Raw genomic sequence first — 25,216 nt, forward strand, 5'->3', positions numbered from 1 at the left:
ATAACAGTAGTGTTGAAAAGAGTCCAATCAGAGTAAGTGGTATAGCTAGACAAGACAGATGGAATGTGTTCAGTATGACTCCAAGTCTCTGACTTTAAAAGGTTTCAAAGTAAGCTCTACAATGACAATGTCAGTGCATAGTAAGGTTGGTCTATTAATTTAACTTGAAAGTTCAAGATTGCATGCCTTAGGCTACTAATCTCCTTTGCTGGCATTTATTTTTTTTCTCTAGACCATGTGGAAACTTTTTATCCACTTGCTGTGTATTTGCATGTACTTCATCTTTAACACTATACAAAGTGGTGATTTTAGTCCTTAAACATGTACATTTATCATGTCACTGCTAACTATGTGGTGTACATGTAGAAGATTTGTGCTGTCCAAGTATGGGTAAAACAATATTGACAATGTATGTTGTAACAGTAGTTGCACATTTGTAGTAGTTCCAAGTATTGCAAACGTTATATAATATACTATGACTCCAGTTTCAACATTAATATGTCCTCTCAGAAAATATTTGTTCAATGCTTCTGACAGTTACAGCTCTTCCAGAGGCTGTGGGATTAGATGCTAAAAAGTGGCAATTACCACATAAGAAGTTTGATGCCATTCTTATACACATTTTCAACACTTACGGACACTAACTAAACTCATTAACTTAAGTAATCTGGATAAAATCAGGAAAGTGCATGTAAACTTCTATAGCTGGGCCAACACAATTTGTAAGAACCACACATACATACTGTTAGCTACTAGTATATGTATACTAGTATACATATACTAGTATACATATACTAGTAGCTAACATATGTATACTAGTATACAGTTTCTCTTGACAAGATGCATTACTGTACACTAAAAATACCAACACATGTCAGGCAGCAAGACATGAACACACTTCTATACTCATGTTGGTAATCTTTTTAAGACTGACTAAGGTGAAAAGGATGGGTAATGTGATCAATATTTGTTGTTGTACATGAATGAATGGCAGTTCTACAGGTACACCACACCAGCAACATGGGGCTTCATTAAACTCATGTTCCACCAGAAAATCAGCAACACACCATGTGGATTCTATTACTCACACATCCCCAACAGAACATCAGCAACATGCCATGAGGCTTCTGCAACAGTCACCTATCGCTTATCATAACATCAACAATATGCCAATTAGAGGCTTCTATAACAGTCACATATCCCCATCACAACATTAACAATGTGTCAATTACAGGCTGGCTTCTATAACAGTCACATATCCCCATCACAACATTAACAATATGCCAATTAGAGGCTTCTATAACAGTCACATATCCCCATCATAACATCAGCAATGTGCCGATTAGAGGCTTCTATAACAGTCACATGTCCCCATCATAACATTAGCAATATGCCAATTAGAGGCTTCTATAACAATCACATATCCCCATCATAACATCAACAATGTGTCAATTACAGGCTGGCTTCTATAACAGTCACATATCCCCATCATAACATTAGCAATATGCCAATTAGAGGCTTCTATAACAATCACATATCCCCATCATAACATTAGCAATATGCCAATTAGAGGCTCTATAACAGTCACATATCCCTATCATAAAATGACAAATTTGCCATGAAACTTCTATTAATCCCATGTCCCCAACATAAAATCAGCAACATGCCATGAGGCTTACTACAACAGTCATGTATTATAGTTAGTATATTCATAACATCTGCAATGTGCTAAGAGGCTGTTAGATGGACATGTCCCTGTCATAACATCCGCAACATGCCATACAAGGCTTTTTTGTAGAGTTGATTCCTCATTAGCACCAACAAGAGCATTCCATGAAGCTTCTATAACAGTCACATATATATCCCCAAACACAATACCAGCAACATGCGATTGGGTTTCTATGACAGTCATTATCCCCAAGTAACCTTGCATATACATCATTATTTTGCAAACCTCTGACAAAGAATGTAACACCACATTTTGCATTTTATAATAATGCTTGGGGCTATTAAATAATCATATCCATGCAAAGAATGGCATGGTTACCTTTAAAAACACACTGCACATGATGATAACATTAATTATTTAACTACAAATTTGTCATTTTTGCTTTTCATTTGTTATTTTTTAATTTGATCCAAATAATCAACTGTCCCTGACCTGATGCTGTGGAGAGGATAAATGTCAGGGTGAACTTAGCCAGTTGTTAATTTTTGATGTTTATATACAGAAGTTTAGAGTTCAATATTTTAAAGTATATTTCATCCAATCATATGCATGTGATGCACTTAGAAGTTTATTGTATTGCCAAAATAACTAGAAAAGAGTGAGTCACTGTTCCTCTAAACAGTGGGATTGTGATTTATTTTCCCATCTTATTTCAATTATAATATCATTTTTTTTAACAAAACATATCAATTCACGACAAAAGAAATGATTGATCAAGTAAATGCTTTTAAACTGATACAGTGCTTTCATTATCTGTATATTTTGTGATGTGTATGCTCTTTGGACCTCCTGAGAGCTGGCATGTCATAGGAATGTCTATGCCACAATTTCTTCCCAGCTACTTTTTCAAGAATGTGTTCAGAGAATCTTTGTGTCAACCACTATATACTTATTGTTGGGCAGATTCATAGGTGTCCCTAATATGTATTACCATCTACTTTTCCAAATTTACCTGCTACTTTTAAAATTAGCTACATCCCTGGTAACGAAGGTTATCTGAACAGGATTGATACTAATTTGCTTTATCCCACTTTAGGCATATTTAAACTGTACTTCATGTTGTAGGAGGGAAAATGTCATTATTTATCCAAGTATGATGGTGTATAAATTTTGATCTTCTATAGAACAATAAGGCGGTCAAGAGAATAAGATAAGGTCAAAAAGGATTTTTCTACTAGTCCGTACTATCAAGGCATGATCAGTACATTTTTGAAACTGTTTTATATTTACAGCACATCTATGAAGCACTTTCCAAAATGAGTATCGTCGGTTCATATGTTGTACATGTGCAACAGGAAAGGGGCCAACACTGGAGTTTTCATCCATGAATTATTTGCAATCTATAGATGCCAACAGGTTAAACGCACTTGGTCACACATAGAGCTAGCAATCACTCCACTATGGCTTCTGTTGGTGCCAAGATTTACATGGATATTAACAGAGAATCCTCATCTTTAGAAAGACATTACAATGTTAGTAATAACCCATGGGACTTGCATGTAAACCGTGTCACACAACAATTGGCAGGGGCCCTGTCCAGGTGAATTTGTTCTTTTATGCGGTAATGGGAAAGCAGAGAAACAAATAAATACACATTGAAAGGGTATATAAAATCTCATTGATAAGAAGAATTATGACAAAACCAAAACATTGCAATAGCCTGGATAAAATTACAAGAACATGTACATGTAAGGCAACAAGATTAGAAAAAAAACATATTTGAAAACAGACGCATGCAGAGATTATTGTTAAAAGCCGAGAGCTGTAGAAGAGCTAGTGTATCCCTTATGTATATTTGATGTTGTCAGAACATCCAAAATGTCAAAGAGTGCTCCTTAACACTTTCCTTCTCTTGGCAAAATGGATGCACTAATCCTATCTCAAGTTTCAACATTTCATGACAAGTGTCTTATTTTTTTGTAAAGGAACACTTAAATTTTGAAATCTGTCTGGAATAGACTATCACATATCCACCATGTGGACATTTTTGTCCAAAACTGGGTGCTTAAGCTGGATGACTTGTTAATCAAAAATAAGATACATTCCTTTTGAAATGGTTAATACTACACATGTCTAAATAAAGTTATGTTGACAGGGAGAACAGTTATTGAATGCTTAGTTTATCTACCTCTCTTATCCACTGAAAGTATAACTGAAATTCATATGCTGTACCCATAATGGTAGATTTGAGTACAGCACAGCACAGCACAGTACAGTACAGCACAGTACGTATTGTCTATGACCGTGCTAAGAAAATATGACACTGGATAATATGGTCACAGTTACTTCCAAGCCACATGTTCCAAATAAGTATTTCACACCCCTTCTATTAAAACATTTAATTTCCAATAGGGAACTTGCAAACCAGCCATGTTTGAATGTTGCATCATGGGAAATGTGATAATAAATACTAATCAATTAGTATTGTAAACAATGTTGTTACATTGTTTGCAACCACGAATGATCAATTCATATTTACCCTGACCATTATGGGAGGTTTATTTTATCAACAGCTCCAGATTAGGTATTACGATAACCACAGATAATCCCATAGTCCTTTGTGTCTGAGCATGCTCAGTCTGGATTGCAAGTTCCCTATTATCTAGGATATAACAATGCTGTGTGTACAAAGTGTCCATAAGTACATGTATATGGCCATGTGATTTACTTTTTAGTGTAAACTTAAAGCCCAGTCTTTGAATCACACAATTTATCAGTGAAGTCATACAGATTATAATAGGACATTTTTTTTGTTCAGGATCATATTTTTCTATAGCTTGGCCAGACAACTTTTTTTCTTACCCCAACTTTCAGAAGCCTAATCTGACATTGGCTTCAGTTTTAAAATTTACATTATCATGTCTTTAATATATCTCCTAGTTTATCAAAGTAGAGATTGATGAGGAATACCCTCGGAAATAGTTAATAAGACCATAGATATTGGACTCTCTCACCAATGTCTGTGATAAGACACACTCAATTAATAGTGGATACAACTTATAGTTAAATTAAAATATTTGGTAGGGATTTTTTATATATGAAATATTATTACATGCTTTAATGCCAGAGCTGATATCAGCTGGGACCACTTTAGAAAATGGCAAGACCAGTATAAATGTCTGACTTGTCACTGTCATAATGACCGCTTACTTTGAATATGTATTTCACATACAAGACTTTCACTTTCTGTGTTACATGGTTCATGACAAGTGCTGCAACTAGAAGGCAGAGTGGAATGGCTGGGTGCAATACAAATTGAAAACCGCCTTCCTTGATGACTCTTGTGTAGGTTGCCAATGTTTACTGAACACATTAGTTCTAACAGACTACATAATTGCTTGGAAAGAAGCCCTGGAAACCTCTGCTCCTGCTAGAGTTCATTTAGTGATCAGGTTATTTGACTGGCTTCTTTCGGCTTGCTGCGGGTCAATCTCGGAGATTGCACACAGCAAATTGTTGTATGAAAATCACGATGTTTCTAATCTACCTAGATCTACGAATATGGATTATTTTCAGACATCAAAGACTTGGACAAAATGGTTGAGATTGACTGTCATGGCAAACAGATCTTTCGGCAATGAAATTAAACTTGTATAATCTTAACAGGTAATTGATGTTCACGTGACTCGTTCTCCAATTACAGTTTGTGTACTTACTGAGGCTAAATTACTGTAACACCAAACTGACTCTACTTCAGTCAACATAGAGAGTTGCAAGACAGCTGGTGCCATACATATAAACTTGAAATATTATTTGACGACTTAGGCAAGTCAATGAATCATGGCTTATTTTGGATGGACAGCACAATGAATTGCAAATAAACACATAACAAATGAGAATCAAACTTCACTAGTTTAAAAAGTAATTCAGTTAAATTTAATGGATGGTAAATGAAATGACAAATATATGCACGTGAATCACCACACAAAATGTAACCTCTCCACAGACCATATACAAACAAACTTCCTGATGTTACATTAAGCATGATAATCAGAGATAGTCTATTGCTTTCTTTAAACACACATTCTATCCTTCACCCTAAAACAAATTGTTGTATCAAATATTATCAACATTAAAAAGACTAATAGGTGATCTTAGAATCTTCATAAAATACATTGATGAAATATTTTGTACATTTTGTCTAAATTTGGTAATAATAATGTTAACAATGTTGGTTTTTATATAGCACTTTCCCACTCAAAGTGCTTTACAATTATTACCCCCTTGGAATCTATATTGGCACAACTCCTTATACTACCTCAACTCCCTGGGGAGCATATAATCCATTGTAGCCTTTATATTAGCACATGGGATTAAAGCATTCACATTGCAAACTCTATCCTACCAGGTCCTCTGTTATACAGCTGGGTTGACTAAGGCACAATTGATGTTCAAGGACTTTAGCCATTCAGAAACAAACAGTAGTGACAGCGCTCAAACCTGCAACTTGCAGTTTACAAGCCAACCACTCTAACCATTCAACCATGATGACACCATGGTAAAAGATGAATTTCACCATCTAATTCTTTGTTCTCATTACACTAATGAAACAGAGGCACTTTTTCTTTTTTGTCATTAAATTATTCAAATTTCATTCCTAAATGGCAAAGTAAATTTTTGCATATTTTGACCTCAGATGATAAAATTCTCCTTGGGAATTTCTTTTAGATGTATTAAAGCAGGATTGCATTCACACAATTCAGGTATGTTATTTTTGTATGTTTTTAAAAATACCATGCTTGCTACGGCATAATATGCAATAAAAGATTAATATAATCAACATTACACAGAAACTGCGTGCATATTATAATGTTTGATAATTATTCTTTGCCATAGTTTGATATTAACAAAATGATGTGATCTAGTCAAGCCAGATTTGACTGAAATGGGACAGTGCACCAGCAAGAAATAACTATGAATGAATACATGCATATGTGAGACTCATTGCAGTCCTCTGTCAGGCAGTGCCTGTTTTGGGCTTAAATTTGATGCTAGCTGTTGCATTCTGCCGGTAACATCAATACAATCACTCATCTAAAATATTACAAGCTAAAAACAAATAATATATTAACATGTTGAAATGTAACACTAAGCTTTCAAATCTTCCTTGAATTAGGTATTTTCAAAATTTGGCAAAAAAGCAATTATAGCAGAAAGGCTTCTCAACAACTATTTCATTCTGTACATATGTAAACCCCCCCCCCCCTCCCCCAAGCTGGTGTATTAAAGGTAACAATCATGTACTAGACAACCATTAATATGCATATAATTATAAAGTTCACATACATGTATATATGCATGAAAAGGAACCACAATTATGAGAGTTTGCACAAAATTTCATAATATCCTAGGATAAAACTACAATGTACTATACACTGTATCGTTCTAAGTTTTCTAGAATTGTACTTTTCTCTCTAAATCTGAATACAACGATAATGGATATCATGATAAAAAAGACTGGAGTTCACCTTTTAAGCTAAGTTCAAAGTGTATGACTGGGATGAAAGTATAATAATGAACGTTTTGCATACGTCCTGTATAATGTACATGTATATACTTTCGTCTCCCATAAGAAAATAATGAGATGACATTTATTGAGAATGGACAGATAAATCAATGACCTTCAAAACCTAATTACAGAACATCACAATACTATCATACAATATTGAACACAATATCTGAAGCATTTACTGCAAGTATCGAACTAAAAATGATTTTCAGAATCTGGCAACAATTATCTATTCGATTAGCACGGTGATTAGATTTTAATGTAAGCTTATTTTATGACATGAAATGCTGGGTGAAAATACTATGTTCATGTGCATGTACAAAGGTCTTTGATAATATGATTACTTAGTAAACAGTGCTTGGAGCAAGGTTACATCTCGACCATGTAACTAAGTATACAATGTATGTAATGGCCCTAGGCTATCTCATTTGCAATGTATCAAAAAAATAATGTGTATGTGTGTAGATGACAAAAAAGTCCTTGTACATATTTTGTACATTATGCCATGCCTGAGCCAAGTTGCACAAAAATAAGGAATATATACACGCTAGTCGTTCTATGTCATGACAACATGCGCCTATGTTAGGACAATATGTATCTACATCACTGGTTTTGCTGTGTTCAAAATACAAATCAAAACGTTCAAAATTGACATTACTTTCCCCAATTTTTGTTTGATACTGGTATAATTATATTATTCTCCACATTTTTTCATTCAGCCTGAAAATGCTCATGACCTAAAGGTCATCACTACGAGTTGCTAGACCCCTTAGGTCACTCGTATTTTCATTGGCTGAACAAAGAAAATAATGTGGCATAACATATACTTGTGTAATTTTAGGTAGAAGAAACAATTTTTCTCCCCAGAATTTCTGATTAAACAGTTAAACTCTAAGGCAACATGATTTAAATCCATAACCTTCATTTTTGGTTGTATCGTATTATTTTGTATCTTCACTTTTGTTTTCTGTTGCTGTCCCTATATCTGACCAGTTCTCATTACCGTTAACATTCAAATAAGACCATGTTAAATGTTCCATCTGACTAATGGGAACTTGGGAACTGTAGTGTTTACTGCAAGGTGGGTTTTTGGTTGGCTATGTGTACATGGAAGATTAAAACATTACCAGTCAGAAGTAGGGGCAGCAACTAATAAGACCAAATGCATTTCAAAGGAAATTAAAGCACAAAAAAACCCCCAAAAAATGAAAAGTAAAAAGTCAACAAATAGCTCATCATGACATCAGATTTTAGTAAGATTCATAACATCTTAGATTGGTCGAATAGAAATGGCATTTTCTGGACAAAAATGTGGGATTTTTGAGATGGAAAAAGGTTTTAAATAATCTAGAAGAGAGAGAGAGTTACATGTAGCATGCTGGGACATATCATACTGGTCACTCTACTATCTCTCTTAGAGTATTATCAATTATCTCTCTTCGATTTGCTGAGTTATTTGATACCTATAGTTTATTCATAGAAATTGAATTTATGTATCATTAGTACATGTCACACACTTAATATATTTTTCACTTGCAGCTACCCTACATGCTTCTTTAACTTTGAATATTCAAAGAGCTTAATCCAGATTTTAGTTACATCATCTAAACCTCACTGAGATTAAAATGGGAGACTTGAGACTCAGGGAGTCATATCATTCAGCCACAGTTACACAAGTTTGTTGGATCTATGCTACTTGAAAATCAGAGCTATAGGTCTCACGACTCCACTTTACTTCCTGTACCTTCTTTGACCATACAAACATCTCCTAGATGACATCTCATCTCCATGGTAACCATTCATACATCTCTTAGAAGGATCTGTGGCCTGCAGAGAAATCTTTGCAAATAAGCATTCATCCTTTGCTATTACCATGTTTCTTGTAAGTGTGTAACGCCAGCAGCAAAATACCAAGGACACTTGAAAAATAGCTCAAATTGCAGCAATTTCACACTGATTTGGCCATGTTTTACAATTTCAATAGTGCCCAAGCCCCTAATGAACTGCGTATTCCTATAAGCACAGTCATTGCTTGATCTGAAACCTTATTTTTAAATCCTTCAAAACATGTTCCCAGTCTCCAATATTTGCAGACTTTAATCACGAAAGGAAAGAAGGAACTGTGTTTGAAGTCTGATCTCCTAGGTCTGCGGTGTCTTTGTATTATGGTAGACAGGTTAGATGTCAGCCCCTCTCATTTGCTACTTCAGTCCTGCATAACTTCCTGTAATGTATACTTTGCCCTCAAGCTTTATCTTGACATTCCTGGAAGCTGTCACAATCTCTGTATGCTTGGGTGGTGCTTACATGACCCCCCAGCTGACCTGACATAAACAGCTATCAACATGTGCAGTAGTGCGTGTCAAATGAGAGTATAATCACAGGCTAATTAAGTTGTAATTAGAATGAAAACGATGCGAGTTCAGCTTACAGACACACTAATTTTTCATGATGCTTTGACCACGCCACACTGAACAGGATCACAGTCCGCTTATTTTTCATCAACCTTGGAAACGTTCAGAAGACGAAACTATCTTTCGTATACACTGTTTCCTATCAGTTGACATGAAAATACATCATGCTAATTTTATAAATGATAGTTAAAATAACCATCAATTGCATTTTGATTTGAGATATCATATTTCATCTAAACCCTCAATTATGAAACACCAACATGTAAAATCTCTAATATTTACAAAAATAATTCTCATTATAATTCCTTACAAAGGAGGTATGAGATCCTTTTACATTTATATTGCTGCTCATTGATGAATGACACGTTGCAACAATTTTATACAAAAAAAAAGTCATATCACAAAGCATACAATAATCTAAAAAACTAGCGGATTGTAACTGTCAAGTGAAACAGATAATGCTAAGATCATGCCAACACAGATATTTGCCAAGTCTCTGATCTTTGTCGTGTATTCCATTATTTCCCATTCCTTATATCTTACACATCATCAATTTCTCATCCCTCGTCTTTGACATTTTCATCTTCAATAGTGGGCTCACTCATGGCTAGGCATAAGGCTATAATCCAATTAACAATGTGTAAAGGCCAGACATATTATGAGACCTCCTTGTGTGTTAGCCTTAGTACTGTACGGTCACAGGAGAATTCCTGTTTACCTTGGCAAACAGAATATTTTATAATTCATATCTTGGTTTCAATTGGAACAGTACATTTGACATTCTGAGCTCAACTATTCACCTTAATTCTATATATAACCAATGTTGTTCAAGATTTGGTAACCTCAGCAACAATTACGAGAAATTTTGTTTACTTTCGAAACCCTAACATTAGTGGTAAACCCTGGTAAAATATCTTGGGAACTTAGCTGCATTTCACCTAGTTAAATTCAACCCTTAGAAAATGCTGATCACTACATTAATGTCTTCCCTCTTGACAAGCAATGCTAATTCTTACCTCAGTAAACTACCTTGTCTTGATCTAAGGGTGAAGAGTTGACAGGTGACTGTTTAACAAATTGAGATCACTGATATAAATAAGAGAAACAAATTTACTTATGGCTTGACAAAGTATCTTTACAGGCTAGCTGTCTCATTTGTTTTTCTAATGATACACAGTGAGACAAAGCTGACAAGGTTTTTTTTAATCTTAATTTCTACGACAATGGATAATGATGGAGTGATTAGTAACTCCCATACATACTGAATATGATAGCGTGTGTGTGTGTGTGTGTGTGTGTGTGTGTGTGTGTATGTGTGTATAAAATCTGCTAAAAACGCGAAATTTTTTTATTCTTATATTTCTACCTTTCTATTCTGAAATGTGCAACCCTTTAAAAGTCATTTCCTGCAGCAGAGATTCCTAGTTTTCAATGATGTACATGCGTAAAACCCAATATAATCAGTTCAATATGGAAACACCATAGTCCAAGTTTCCATTATGATCACACAATGACTTGTAGTGAATCTATGACTCTATATTCACAATTTCCCATACGACATAACTAAAAAGAATACAACTAATAAAAGAATATTATGATTCTAGTCATAGTTCCACAGATCTCATTTTAAAATCGATAAAAACTAATCTAAATCTTTAAAAAAAAAAGGACAAGTTGACTGAAGTACTGTATATGCATATTATGTGAATCCAAAATGGCTGCCACCTCGACAGCATTATTGCTGGAGGATTAGTCTATTCTCTTTTGAAGAAAAACGGTGAATGTATTTGATGTATTTTTGTTTTTTTATAAGAACTGGTCAGGCATCTTTAGGGTAGAATTTCTATACAATTTGCAACATTTAAGTTCAGTTACACAACCACCATCTTTCTTCATAGGATCAACACAACAAATTTTAATGGTCAGAATTTTTTCCCCTTTTTAGCTAATTGCTCAAGAAGAATGTTTGACTTGTTAATTATCAAATACTTTTTGACAAAAACATCATCTAGCGAGATAAATGAGTGTAGAAATACCCATATTACTCAACTTATTGGGCACACTGGGAATTCTGAAATCTACATGTATGTAATGAACAACAAACAATATTTTGCGTGCATCAAAACGTTTATTCAGCAGATCAGTTGACAGGAATTGCTTGTTGTTTTAGTTCATTTTTAAAACTGGGATATGACTCCACATATTTGATAGTTTTCAACAATATTTATCAAGAGTTTTTGAAACCTAAACCAATACACCTGCCTATTCACATTTCAGCTGTCAGTCTACTCTCCACCATAGAACTCACACAAATGTAGCGTAGCTTGAAAAAAACATTCACCAGACTGACTAGGCATAATATACCATTCCTAAGTATCCCGATTGCCTACAGTGACTCCTTTCCTTGTGAAATTTCATCATGCCCGGACATCCTTTCTTACAATATCACATAATGCTCGGACTCCCTTTCTTGTGAGATCTCATCATCGTTCTGTATTCATGGAACAAATTCACAGTAAATATTCCCTGCTGAGTTCAAATCTCATTACTCACACTTAGTGCTTTTTATTTTTCTCCAGTTCCCCAAGGAAGATTGCAAGTACACTAGCTGGGTCTAAAGATCAACTTTTAACACAATATTACAATCATTTTTCACTCAAGTTATGTGTCTGACATTGTCAAAATAATTGCAACTCTTTTGAAAATTCAATTATGCCACCTTGACTGTTAGTCATAAATGTCTCCTTTGCACCTTCTCAACACTTGCGTTGTGATACTTGTCACTATTTATGCAAGATCTAGTTTTCAGTTAAATTTTTCAATCATCATCATCATCATCATCATCATTATCAATCAGTTTTCAATACCTACAACGGGAAATAGCTGCATGAAAGTCAATTACTTCAGTTTATTGCCAATAATTCATGCCGATTTTTTGCTAATCATGGCAGATATTTTGTCTCCTGGCCATCTACATCACGTTTTTATATTTCAGAAATTCTCATTTTCAAATATTAAATCACCCTCAACCATTCATCATTTTGAGGATATGTGATAAAATTACTTGTACCTTAGGTGTGAAAAACGATAAAATATATTATTCACCAAGGAAAAAACGATAAAATGTATTTCTCACCAAGGAAATCAAACCACTGAAGCCTGATATTACAGACATGCTTTAGTTTGTTCACTTATTCCTGAATTTACCTTGCAAAGTTGCATACATAATGAATACTTTTACATAAATCACAATATTAATTTAAAAGTATACATACATAATGAACTCATTTGCATAAATCTCATACGTTGTGCTATTCAGTGAAACCATCTTCTTGACTTTCAATGCACATAATTTCTTACTTTATCAATATTTTAGAGATCAGTCTGATTGAAATTTGTTGTGTGATAGTTCCTTTTAGTCACAGTACTCTGGCTCCATGTTTTCCATTAGAAGAACGCTACTTTTTTTGTTTAATCCATTCTGTTCAGGGCTGCAGGGAGAAGGTTTTACATTACACAGACTGTCAACCCTATGTCACAAATGCAGGGTCCACTAATGAAACATTTGCAAGCAGGTCAGAGGTCAGATTAGTGCTTAGGGTAGGAGATTGCAATAATGACATACCGCCATGCACATCGTTTCATTGATGGCAAACAATTCAAATAGAAATTAGACTAATTCTAAAATTCTCTTAATTATTTCTCATCATCTTTTATTAATAAAAGGGATACAGAAATGGAGACAATATAAATGCCATCTCAGAAAATGAGAAATGTTACTTTCTTGCTCTCGGCTGATTTCTTTTTTGTGATATCACCCCTTTGGGAGATTCAAATTCTCTGTAGAATAAGTATATATATCTGTAAATTCTCACAGGGATTGTAGTTTTGTATCTAACCCCCTTAGTGGCTGGAGTTGAGGGGAACAAAATGCAAAATGACAGTGGAAGTGTATGTATTGTATGTATAAAGCATCTGCAATAAGAGGGCAAAGGTCACCTCCTCTAATGCATTTCAATTACTTGATGTCAGGCTGGGATGTCATTTCATCGTCAGGGGGCCAACAGCCGCAGTGCTTCCTTTGGAATTAATAAAAAGGTCTCCGTGTGCAAATATTGCAAAGCATTTTCAAATTTGGCAAAATGAAGCCAAATTGACAAACGAAGAAAAGAGAGACTGCATGGCTTCAACAAAACTCTATTGATCAAGGTGTACTATTCTAAAACGATCAACATCTGTATCCAAGTTTCCTCTCCGATCACAACACAACAACTTCAAAGTTCCGTTTCTTGAATTATTTAACCTGTGTAGTACGCAAGTGTCAAATTGACCTAAAATCTAGCATTCACACAACCTGGCAGTAAAAACATATGAGATGTACTTACAATAATGATCTTGCAGTGTTTGAGAGCTGTTTAACCAGAAAAACATTAGTCTCTGTATGGCCATGTGAACAGCAACCGTTCAGACAAATAGTACACAGCTGCCAACAACAGTTGGCATGTTACCACTATCAAAACACACACATCAACTGGTCTGTAACAACCAAATAACCATATACCTAATCTCCACATATTAATAAATCGAACCGTGTACACAAATCATAAGTCTTGTTTCCAATTATAGTATTTTATAAGTGTCTACACTTCATGATTACCTCGTCTATATACAAATATTATGCGGTCAGTCACCGAAAGAGTACAGTATCTGCGACATGCACAAATATTCATTCTGTAAGTTATACGATAAGAACAAAAGAGTACATGTATGTTAAATATTTTTTTCTTCCGACAATTGATAGCAAGAAGATTTAAGCATTTTTAACCAAAAATATTTCCTCATATATATATTCACCAATCTGCTATAATGCTAAAATGAAGATGAAAATAACTTGTAATAATATATATGTATATAATATGGTATCTTTCCGTATTGTGTAGGACACTGATTCACAATTTTTTGAATTAATTAATAAATAATTGCACCCTGATGTATGTCGAACATATATTTCAACATATACTAACACCAACCTGTTATACATGTCTATCATATGCGCACACTAGTAACATTTTAGTGGTACAAGAAACTTGTAAATCATATGTTGTATTTTACATATTTTTTTGCAGTATACTACTTGTGTCCATGATATCATACATGTACATCTTCTGTCAAACATGTTTGTTAGCTTGAAAATGCTATTGGAAATTACCAGTAATATTTCATATCTGAAATTAAATTGTAAATGAAATATAAAATCTTATTTGTAACTTGAAACAGATTCTCGAATTCTGTTTGCAACCATATTGTAACGCAGGTCAAAAAAAGGACGGCTATTTATTTCATCCTGCCCACACACCATCTAATAAAACCTCACTGACATATTTTGAAAGTTTAGCAGTGATAGCTTTGCTTTGTGATTGATGATGTGTTGATAAGTTACTGTAATAATGATTCCATGAAGTCATTCTCAAATCGTTGTTAAATCTGGCTGTTGAAAGCCAACTGTAGAATGACTGCATTGTGTATTCATAAGGATATGGACAGTTTCACAGCTAGTCGGTCCTGTGAGAATAGCGGTCATTAAAACGTCTATCTATACTGTGAATGGACTTGCAATCCTTACAGCTAGCAATCAGTCGCTCAACCCACCATCTCATTAGTATTCACAACGGGAGTTCTAACACGATTGATAGTTCAATTGGGGCAAGTTCAAATCTATTTTGTATCCATCAGTTCAGTGTTTTTTTAAGTAACATTATAAATCATGAGACCTGTTTTGATAAATAAGCTTGATATTATCCAATTGTATATGGTGACTAATACCGGTGCAGTAAAGTATTGTATATTTAACTAAGTTAATATTATTCAATTTTCATTCAAATTGTAACTCTGAACACTAACAAATAGCACTAACTTCATATACGAACATGTTTTGATCAATAATTTTTAACACATGCGAATATTATTCCAGAAAGACCGTTTCTGTTTGTGAAACGCTACATAGAAATATTTTAAACTACAAATATTACAATCGTAAAAAAGAAGGAGAGAGAAATTACACAAAATGGTGAACATTTCTATTTCACACTACCAACTAGCATCTAGATTCGTTTTTTATATTTCATTTGAACTTTGACCTGAATATTTTTTTGATTGGCATGTTCATTCACTCATGAAATATGGGAGTATCTATCGCAGCAAGATCAGATAGTAAGTATTCCCTGAACTCCCTAAGCTAGCTATCACTAACCATATACAGTTTATCACGGTTTTAGGCAGTCTCAATCAAAATCTGCGGCTTATATTTTTTCTGTACAATATATTACTTTGAGATAGTTTTTCTATATTTTGCAGAGCTACCTGACGACACAGAGTCTGGAAATTTGAATCCAACTCTGCAGGCAAACAGCAGTAATCAGCTGAGTCACATACATATTCAAAAAAATTCATTTACCTTGGGCATCATCAAAAGACCATCTTACCATTATATTTTCTACTATCCCATAATACCACCTGATGTCAACGACACAACATTCATGCTGCATGTAATATTTCAACATCTTTAACAGTCTATCACCACAAATACACAATAACACAATGTTTATCACTGCAAGGCAAATTCTAAAGTAACTGCATACTCGTGTACATTGTATATATTCTGAAACTTGTTACACAAAGATCTCTAGATGATGCCTTTACTACAAGATAGAGAGTAACTAAATATTATGTATGGCAGTTTTTAAACATATGACTCGCACCATATAAGCATGAAACAGAGAGGCAAATTTTGATTGTGAGCAAGGAGAAAAAATGATTCTCGAGTGTATACACTATAACTCATTTGCAGACTCGGAGCTCTCCTGGGCAGAATGACAACTGAAGTTTCATAAGAACGATGTATTAATTAATGCATTTATTTTTCATGAATTTTACAATATTATCATCCATCACCATCACAGAATGAAAACTGCAGCACACATCTGGTTGTCTATCACACTACAGAAAAGAACACCATCATTGTAGTTGCCTCGCCAACAATATTCAGACAAAACAGAAAATGATGCATATTTAAGTTCTACTTGTTTTAAAATGCTGTTTTTGTGTGTATTTGTTATCTATGGGATGTTTTATGAGCATTTTAATGTTCTTTTCTCTCCCGAAATAAACTTTAATAATAATATTTCTATCACAGATGCCCTTACATCTTACAAAGAATGGGAAAGTGAAAGTGCATCTTATTGTAATTTTATAATGCCAGATTGAGATAAAAATGGAGATTTCTGTTTGCAGTGTACATAATTTTCTGTCAACCACACTTGCAAGTTGCAGCATTATTCTGAAGTAAAATATCATGAAATTACAAATTTCAGTTGAGAGACAACTTCATTAACCTTATACTCAAATTTGGTGATTTCAAGTACAACTTAAGTACATGAAAATTACATAAAAATGAAAAAGAATGCAATGTATTTCCGCCATAGCTTCTCTGCACCACGACTTACATTAGCTTTGGTCTCTATATTGAAATCATCATTAAGCAAATTAAGTCTAAATAATAAGGACCTGTGTTAAAAATATATTTGAAATATATGAGTAAAGCCCTGACTTGTATTTAGCCATAAAACAAAACAATAACATTTAATTACACTGAGGCTGTAGACAATAAATATCACTGCCATCAATTCAGATTTTTTTTTTTTGCAGCATGTACTTTTTTTCTCATCTGGCTTATTCATTACAATGATTTATACTGTAATAAAAGACAATAGGTTTTATTCATTCTCAACCTATCAAATCGTTCTGGATATATCTCCTTGTTGTTATCAATCAATAAATTGTGGGAAAAAATGGGCAAGTTGACGTCACTCAGCTTCGTTTAATTTTGGCTATCATATAAGATATTTATTTTGTATAAAACAAGCCATTTGCTTAACACTTCCTAGTTTTGTTGCTGATTTGTTTTTGAATCAGTCATCCATACAGCAGCATTCATATGCTCTGTGAAGATCATAATATCAGGTTTTGTTGTCATGGGTTTTTGTTCGAATAACAGACTTCAAAACATCCAGCTATTAACAGTCTTATCATCTCTTACACAAATGGAACACAGCAGCAAATCATTTAATTTTTAACATTCATCTCATTCTGTATATGATTGAATCTCAATAGAGTTGCATCAATTCGTTCCACGCAATAAATATTTCAATTCAGAGATACATTATGTATTAAGCTCTCATAACTAATCAACCCTAAATTCAATTCTAGCACAGGTCACTTTCTTTGATCTACCTCTATTGAATTAGAAATCTCCACCACAGAACATCCAAAAATGTTGAATATTTAATGAAACCTGTATGCATTCTCAATTTCTAAATCATTGACTGCAGGCACTGATTTCATAAAATCACCCTGCATCTAAATATACTATTCCATAATGCCTTTTCAGACTCGGAGACTTACTGCAAATAGCTAGTCATTTTTATCTGTACATCCCAAACTACTTTCATCGATATCAAATTCTTATGGTTTGATTTGTTTGTGTTCTCAATTTAATCCTGTATTTTAGTTTAGTGTATGTCCATGTAATATTGCAACTTCCTATTCTATTCACAAAGAATGCCTGACTACATTTCACAAAGTCAAAGTGTATGGAGATAATCGTTGCAGATATAATGGATGAAAATTGAAGATATTATTATCTATTAATGATAATAACTTCATTCTTTTCCCATTTCCTTTCTGTGATCAGAAATCTTCTTTGAAGTTTTGAACCGAAAAAGAAAGAAAACGAGAAATGCCTGGAGCGGGTCGGTTTCCTAGTACAATTCATCATTAGTGACAGTGGGCCTACGTATCATTTTAACTAAGGTCGTCCATCACATTTACTTGTAATCAGTCACTAGTCTATAAATACTTAAAACAGTAGCTGCTACATCAGACTCTAACTGGTTTTCAATGAATGTTGGTCATTGGTCATGTCTTGTGTGCTCCTGTGGTGGCAGCAGACAATGTTGTATGACATACACAGAGCAAAAACAAATACATCAGTTATTCAACTCTGCTGGTGTCTCCCACTTTTCCTGAACACGCTCCAAATAAAAACTCCAACTGAAAGTGTTCACAATATAGTATAAAATTCATCTATGAATACAAACTTTGGCAGTGAATGATATTCAGTTATTCCTGTAGGCAAGATTTTACTCAAACTATCTACAAAATTGAAACATGATAATTACACCTCATAAATATATGTAAAATTTCCCACATACCCACAATGGGTTTGAGTTCAATCATACTAAATTCTTGCACAAATAATCAGACTAATACTTCACAGTTAATAATATGTAGTGAAATTTCTTGGCACTTTCTCTCTTTCTGAATAATACAGACTGTATAAAATTATACTCAAGTTGCTAAGTCCAAACTTTTCTATAAATTATAAATTCATTCACAGTGATACTCATTTTCTGGACTATAATACTTCTTTTGTTTTGCAGACTCTTTTTACTATCAAATGGTGAATGGATGCAAGGATAATTATCTTGTATGGCCACAAGTACTCATTCACAGTTTCACATATAAAACATAATGCTATTCCTTACAATACAGATCAATATACACTGTTAAGCATTATTGCATGCCTTTTATACATGGCCCTAAGATGTAGAACATTTAGTGTTTCAATGGGTGATCGTTCAAACTATGAATCAAAGTTTTAAACATATTAGTCAATACTCGTTATACTAAGAGACTGTCTAAACATGATATGCAAAATAAAAAAAGTTGTGTTTTTTTCTAATAACCCGACTGACCCTAGTTTAACCGCCCACTTTAAACATTTTTTAAGCAATTAAAACAGAAAGATAAGAAATTCTTTGCAATTGCCTTCATGAATGCACATCTGTTGTTTTTTTCCCCAGTGATGCCTGTACATCAAACTATCACAGAAGGGGTATTCTGACCGACATTTTGTTTGCTTTTGGGTCAAAGCAATAATTTTCAAAAAATTAAAAAATCAAAGAGCTAAATTAAAACACAATAAAATCCCGACCTACCTACCCTATTTTCTGAGGCTAATTATTTTTTTTCTTCACCTCATTACTTTTTAGCCCAACTAAACACTCCTAGTAGTGGAAAAAGTTATTCAAAGTCTAACATGTGATAGACATAAGTTTCATAACAAAGAGTTTCAGACTATGTTTAAGGGGTCAGACTTCACTTAGTCTAGCATTATGCTATTTTTCTCACTCCATTACCCATCAACCAACCTCTGTACACTTCACATCACGTAACATTTATATATTTCTGATGTGGGTAATGAACGCAAATACTACCAGAAAGAGTAAAATACACAAGACAGGATTGTTTACAACGTTGCCATTTGATCTTGGACGATCTGGACAGGACGAACATTAGACAGAAACATCTTTAATATAAACAAATTAAACTAAAAAGATTAAATTAAGGATTATGAGAGCAACCTTGCAACTGTACATGGAATGAAGTTGTGAGATACCTTGCAACTCCATACAGAATTAAATGACACTGATTTGAGTATGTACAAGAACTTGAAGTAGCTATAAAACAAAATCGCAAGAAATTGGATGTTCCAGAAGTCTGATGCAATTGGATCAGTCAGAAGTCTGAGAAAATGTTTCAGTGTCTTACCTGATTACCAATTCCAGTAGATGTGATACTCAAGCCCATAGTATTCTTGATCTCATCTTTGTGTTTTGCTGAAATAAGATGAACATATACAGAAACTTGTAAGTCTTAGATGGTCTTGTAAGTCTTAGATGATCGTCAATATGATGTTTAAGGGGCACACTGTGTCTTTGCTAAGGGTAAGTAAGTAAGTAAGTAAGTAAGTACGTAAGTAAGTAAGTAAGTAAGTAAGTAAGTAAGTAAGTATATTTAAAGTAAGTAAGATCTACTGGTATCCCTTGTTATTTTCCTGGGGTTTGCCACCCAAATTCTAGCAAATGTATTAGACATGTTTTATTGTGTTTTCCCTTTCTGTTATCAGGATACCCAAACCTTAGCAAAAACACTGGCACAAGATGAGCCTGATTTTATCTTTTAACTTCATTTCTTTATGCTTAGGGGACCCATGAAATTCATTTTCGCCAATGCTGCATGGTGCATCTATATTTAAGAGAGGTCGTGCAATACAGGATTGGTGAGAATGACTTTTCTGGGTCTCTTATGAAGAAATGACGCCGGGATGAGAACAGACTTGTCTTTGTTCCATTTCAAAAAGTTCTGTAATGGACAGACTTTCATTAACATTTCATCCAAATATACATTTGTGCATTTTCTATATGAACAGCATACAAAAAGCCATCCACTTGAGACAATAAACATTTACCACCATGTAAACATGTTAGTTGGTGGCATCAGGGATGTTTAGATAATTTTACCTGTAACTGGCCAGCTCACTTTGTCATACACATTATCAATGCATTTGACATCTTACACATGTATCACCGAGTACTAGCAAATGTACATGTATAACAATTAATGAAAAAAATGAATTCAAATGGCACAAACCATTAACAAACTATCAAGATCAGTGGAGCATGATCACAAGGTTTCATGTTGAGACAAACACAATGCAGATAACACATACTATCTCTTACACAGTGCCTGCTGCTTATTTTGTTAATGATGTAAACAGCAGCAACATGCATACTACTACTACTACTACAAGAGACATATGGTAGACTTGGTAGTATTGTTCATTGTTCATGTTATAGGACAGTCTCCACTAGTCTGTCTATCTCTACACCCAGTCTATGAACTGTATGGTACTACTACCAATCCAATGGAGCATGTACTGACTTATCAGCCAACTTTAATAACTGTGACAGTGTAAAGCTAAAACATTTAAACATTAGAGAAGGGTACACCAGAGACACAACTATGTAGTGTTTAGTGATGTACAGCGACTATACAGACCAGATGATTAACACATATTCACAGTGAGGGGTCAATCACTGCTACCTGTATTGTGTTTATCTTAATAACACAAAACTTTATAGTCAGTTTCAATAAACTTCGATATCTAATCAGATGACTACTTGAAGCTTCTTGGAAAGCCACTGTAGTCTAGTTTATCTTTTATGTTCCGGTCAGGACCATCATAGCACTGAGACCTTACTTGATTTTATTCTATGGAAAGAATTTGCTCTTTTGCATTTCATAGTTTAAAGCAAACCTTATCTTAGGTTGTCTGTTTTAGAAGCATACTTATTATAAAATCAACCTGACACAATTCTTTGCTTCATAAAAGCTGATAAAGTGTCTGTATGGGGGTATAAAAGTTTTGATACAAAAACAGTCCCTTGATAAATCACTGCTGTTTTTATAACAAATTCTTTTTATAGGTGAACATATGGTGTGCGTGTGTAAGACATACACTTCAGTGAAATCTTAGTGCACATGTCTCTGTATCTCCTAACGATGAAATATTCATGTGCTATTAAACCTAAAGGTGTGACAAAGAACCAAGTGATATTTTGTGAGCATTATCAGGCATTCATACAACCTAATCCTTATTAATGTCATTTGAGTCTTTGTAACTGGTGTGAAAGGAATCCAATAACATGTAGGTGTATTAATAAATAAAGTATATCCAATGTACAAGTGATAAGGGATATGTATCGTTTCACAAGGATAGGAAAAACAGAAGACCAGAACATGACATGCCAACTTTTATTCTGAATGAAAACAAAGAGTAATGTAATGCATTGTAACAATGCAAAGTCTGGTGTGTGTGTGTGTGTGTGTGTGTGTGTGTGTGTGTGTGTGTGTGTGCGTGTGTGTGTGTAGAGGGGTTAGGGTGGAGAGATAGGATTCTGCTGTTTTTTAATTTTGAAATAAATTGTATATCGTGGCTCTGTAAAAAATGCAATATATGTGGTTTGCTTCAGAGAATGATGTCACGAAAGCGATCATGATACAGCCTCGAATTATTTTGGATTTGTTCACATAAATTAATCACAGCTGTTTTTTGACACCCCTTTTTGTTTTTCTCATGTCATAAGGGGTATCTTCCAAATTGTGTGCTTTTGTTGGATTACAAGTATTATAAAGTGATGCTGAAATATTGATCACATAATGCATATTGTTCAGAGTTGTCATTTTTGACATAATTCATTTGCTTATGACCACACTGACTAATTTTTTCTTTACGATATTTGTGTCTTCTATATGCTACAATTGGTGGACTTGGGAAAAGTTTATTTAAAATTCTATCTCCGCCTATCAAATTCCAGGAATAATATTTTGGTTTGGTTTCCTCTGAAGTGGAATAAAATCACAAAATTTTGTAAAATTATTACAGATCTGTGTGCCATAAAATCAACATATATCATTCTGTTGGATATTAATTAAAAAATAACCTTGTAATTGTAACATCAATGTATCAAATTCCAACTCAACACACAGCATCAGAAATATACATAGAATGAAAGCAGATGATCTGATAACAGTGAATTGTAGAAGTTACATTGATCATATACTTAAGGATATAATGATAATTTTTCAACACCCTTTACTCAGATGAAAAGGGCAAAACTTACAAATCCAATAAATACCATGCATGTATATACCAAAATCCTTGTACTGATACAGTGCTTTGTAACTGTCTTGTTGTAATATGTAGTAATCCATGTTTTAAAGCATTTTGCAAGTTTGATGTGAAATATCTCCTATTGTATGACAGTAATCCTTGCATTTGTCTGATGTTACTACTTTTCTCCTTGCAGATACTAACAAGAATTATACATCTTGGTTGTAAGACGTGTCCCAACACTAATGGCTATAATACCTAGGATTTAAGATGGATGGCATGTCTTCCTAAGTATTTATAATATCCATGTCAAAAATTAATTTCCATCTTATGGGAAATGGATTTGCCAAGGATGCAAACCACCAAGGATTAGTGTTTATGACTACAGGTTGTCTATCAAATTACTAAATGTTAATTAAATATTTTATTTTAATTGGCTACCATGTTGTAAGCTTTTAAGGTTACGTGTTCATCTAGTCCATCAAATAGGAGTATATTCATGTATTGTGGATTGCAGAACAAACATCTTGCAGTACTCAGTTCCTGCTTATCCTGGGTTGTTGGTGGCGAAATGGGTTGGCTTGCGTGCCTCTTACTATGGCAGTCTGAGTTCCAACCCGCCCAAATTCGACTTGGTTTGATTAAAACTTAACAAAATTTTATGTACGAAGGATGATGCTCAGTTTGACTGTATTGAACATATGCAGGTTTTCCTTGGGTACCCCACCTTCCTTCTGCTTGAACACTACTGTCACTAGAGCACTTGGATACTGCACAAGTGGTGACCATGTTTGAATTTCCAAATTTGATTTGGATTAATAATTTGAGAGTATGCATAATCATTATTATTAATAACACAAGTACAAATAGTCAATTCAGATTGTATATGCCCCACTAACACTACAACAGACTGAGCCTCTCTCTTCTGCTGCACACATAGCAAAAAAGACTTGTTTGTAATGTCTTGATGTGATATGTTGTACAGTATGAATACCATATGCATGTATAGTATATGCACCAGGAAGTTAATATAATTGCCATCATGTTACCTGTATATATAAAACCTAGAATTATTTATTTTTTCTTGCCAGGAAAGGAATTTATAAACTGATAAGAAGATGTAGTAAGTAAGGTCGGAACTATTACTAGTAACTACTAGCCCACTTCACGTCCCATTCAACTACACACCGACAACTTCCCATATGATAATCATTCTGTGGTATTACTGGTATTCTTCAATTATGGTAATAAAATAGTAATATTATTAGCTTTATATGACTAGTTATATTGTACTCAGATTTGTCATTTCCTTCCAATTTTCACACTTTTTATTAGAAATATATGGTGCACAGTTCCTTTATTAGAGACATGAAATTAGTTCAATCTGTGAAGTCAAATAGTCAATCAGTCATTGCACTTTTATGGTTATTCATTCAGCCTTAGAAAGTAGTAGTGTATTACTTCTTAGAAAAGAACCATGACAGTCAAATATAGGGTTTACATTTGTAAGTGTGTGGATTATTAGTTATGTACGTGTGTAACAATATGTATGTATGTATATATATATGTATGTATGTATGTATGTATGTATGTATGTATGTATGTATGTGTGTGTGTATGTGTGTATGTATGTGTGTGTGTATGTATGTGTGTATGTATGTATGTATGTATGTATGTATGTATGTGTATGTATGTGTACGTATGTATGAATGTATTTTTGTGTATGTATGTATGTGTGTGTGTATGCAAACACTTCATTATGTGTTTTTATGCACACACATGGACACACAGACACAAGGCATTGAGATACACCAAGTATTGATCAAATGCTTAACAAAATCAACAGGCTTTATTCCACATCGATTTAAAGTATGCTGCTAACCTTATTTCAGATAATTTTTAGCACTCTGGTAAAACTGGAGAAATGCTTTGCACGAAGCAAGATAAATATGTATTTGTATATTATCCATGCATTAAAGTAATAAAAATTG

At 33.9% G+C, this 25,216-nt stretch overlaps 1 protein-coding gene across 1 annotated transcript in view; it reads right to left on the reverse strand.

Moving 5' to 3' along the window:
- Positions 1 to 25,216, reverse strand: part of LOC144434036 (receptor-type tyrosine-protein phosphatase-like N) — a 270,864-nt gene that overhangs the window by 89,776 nt on the left and 155,872 nt on the right. Inside the window, exon 10 of the mRNA XM_078122481.1 lies at positions 20,321 to 20,388. Within this exon, the coding sequence (XP_077978607.1) occupies positions 20,321 to 20,388 (68 nt within the window). The remainder of the gene's footprint in view (positions 1 to 20,320; positions 20,389 to 25,216) is intronic.

Source organism: Glandiceps talaboti, chromosome 4 (assembly GCF_964340395.1).
Source record: "Glandiceps talaboti chromosome 4, keGlaTala1.1, whole genome shotgun sequence".
NCBI lineage: Eukaryota > Metazoa > Hemichordata > Enteropneusta > Spengelidae > Glandiceps > Glandiceps talaboti.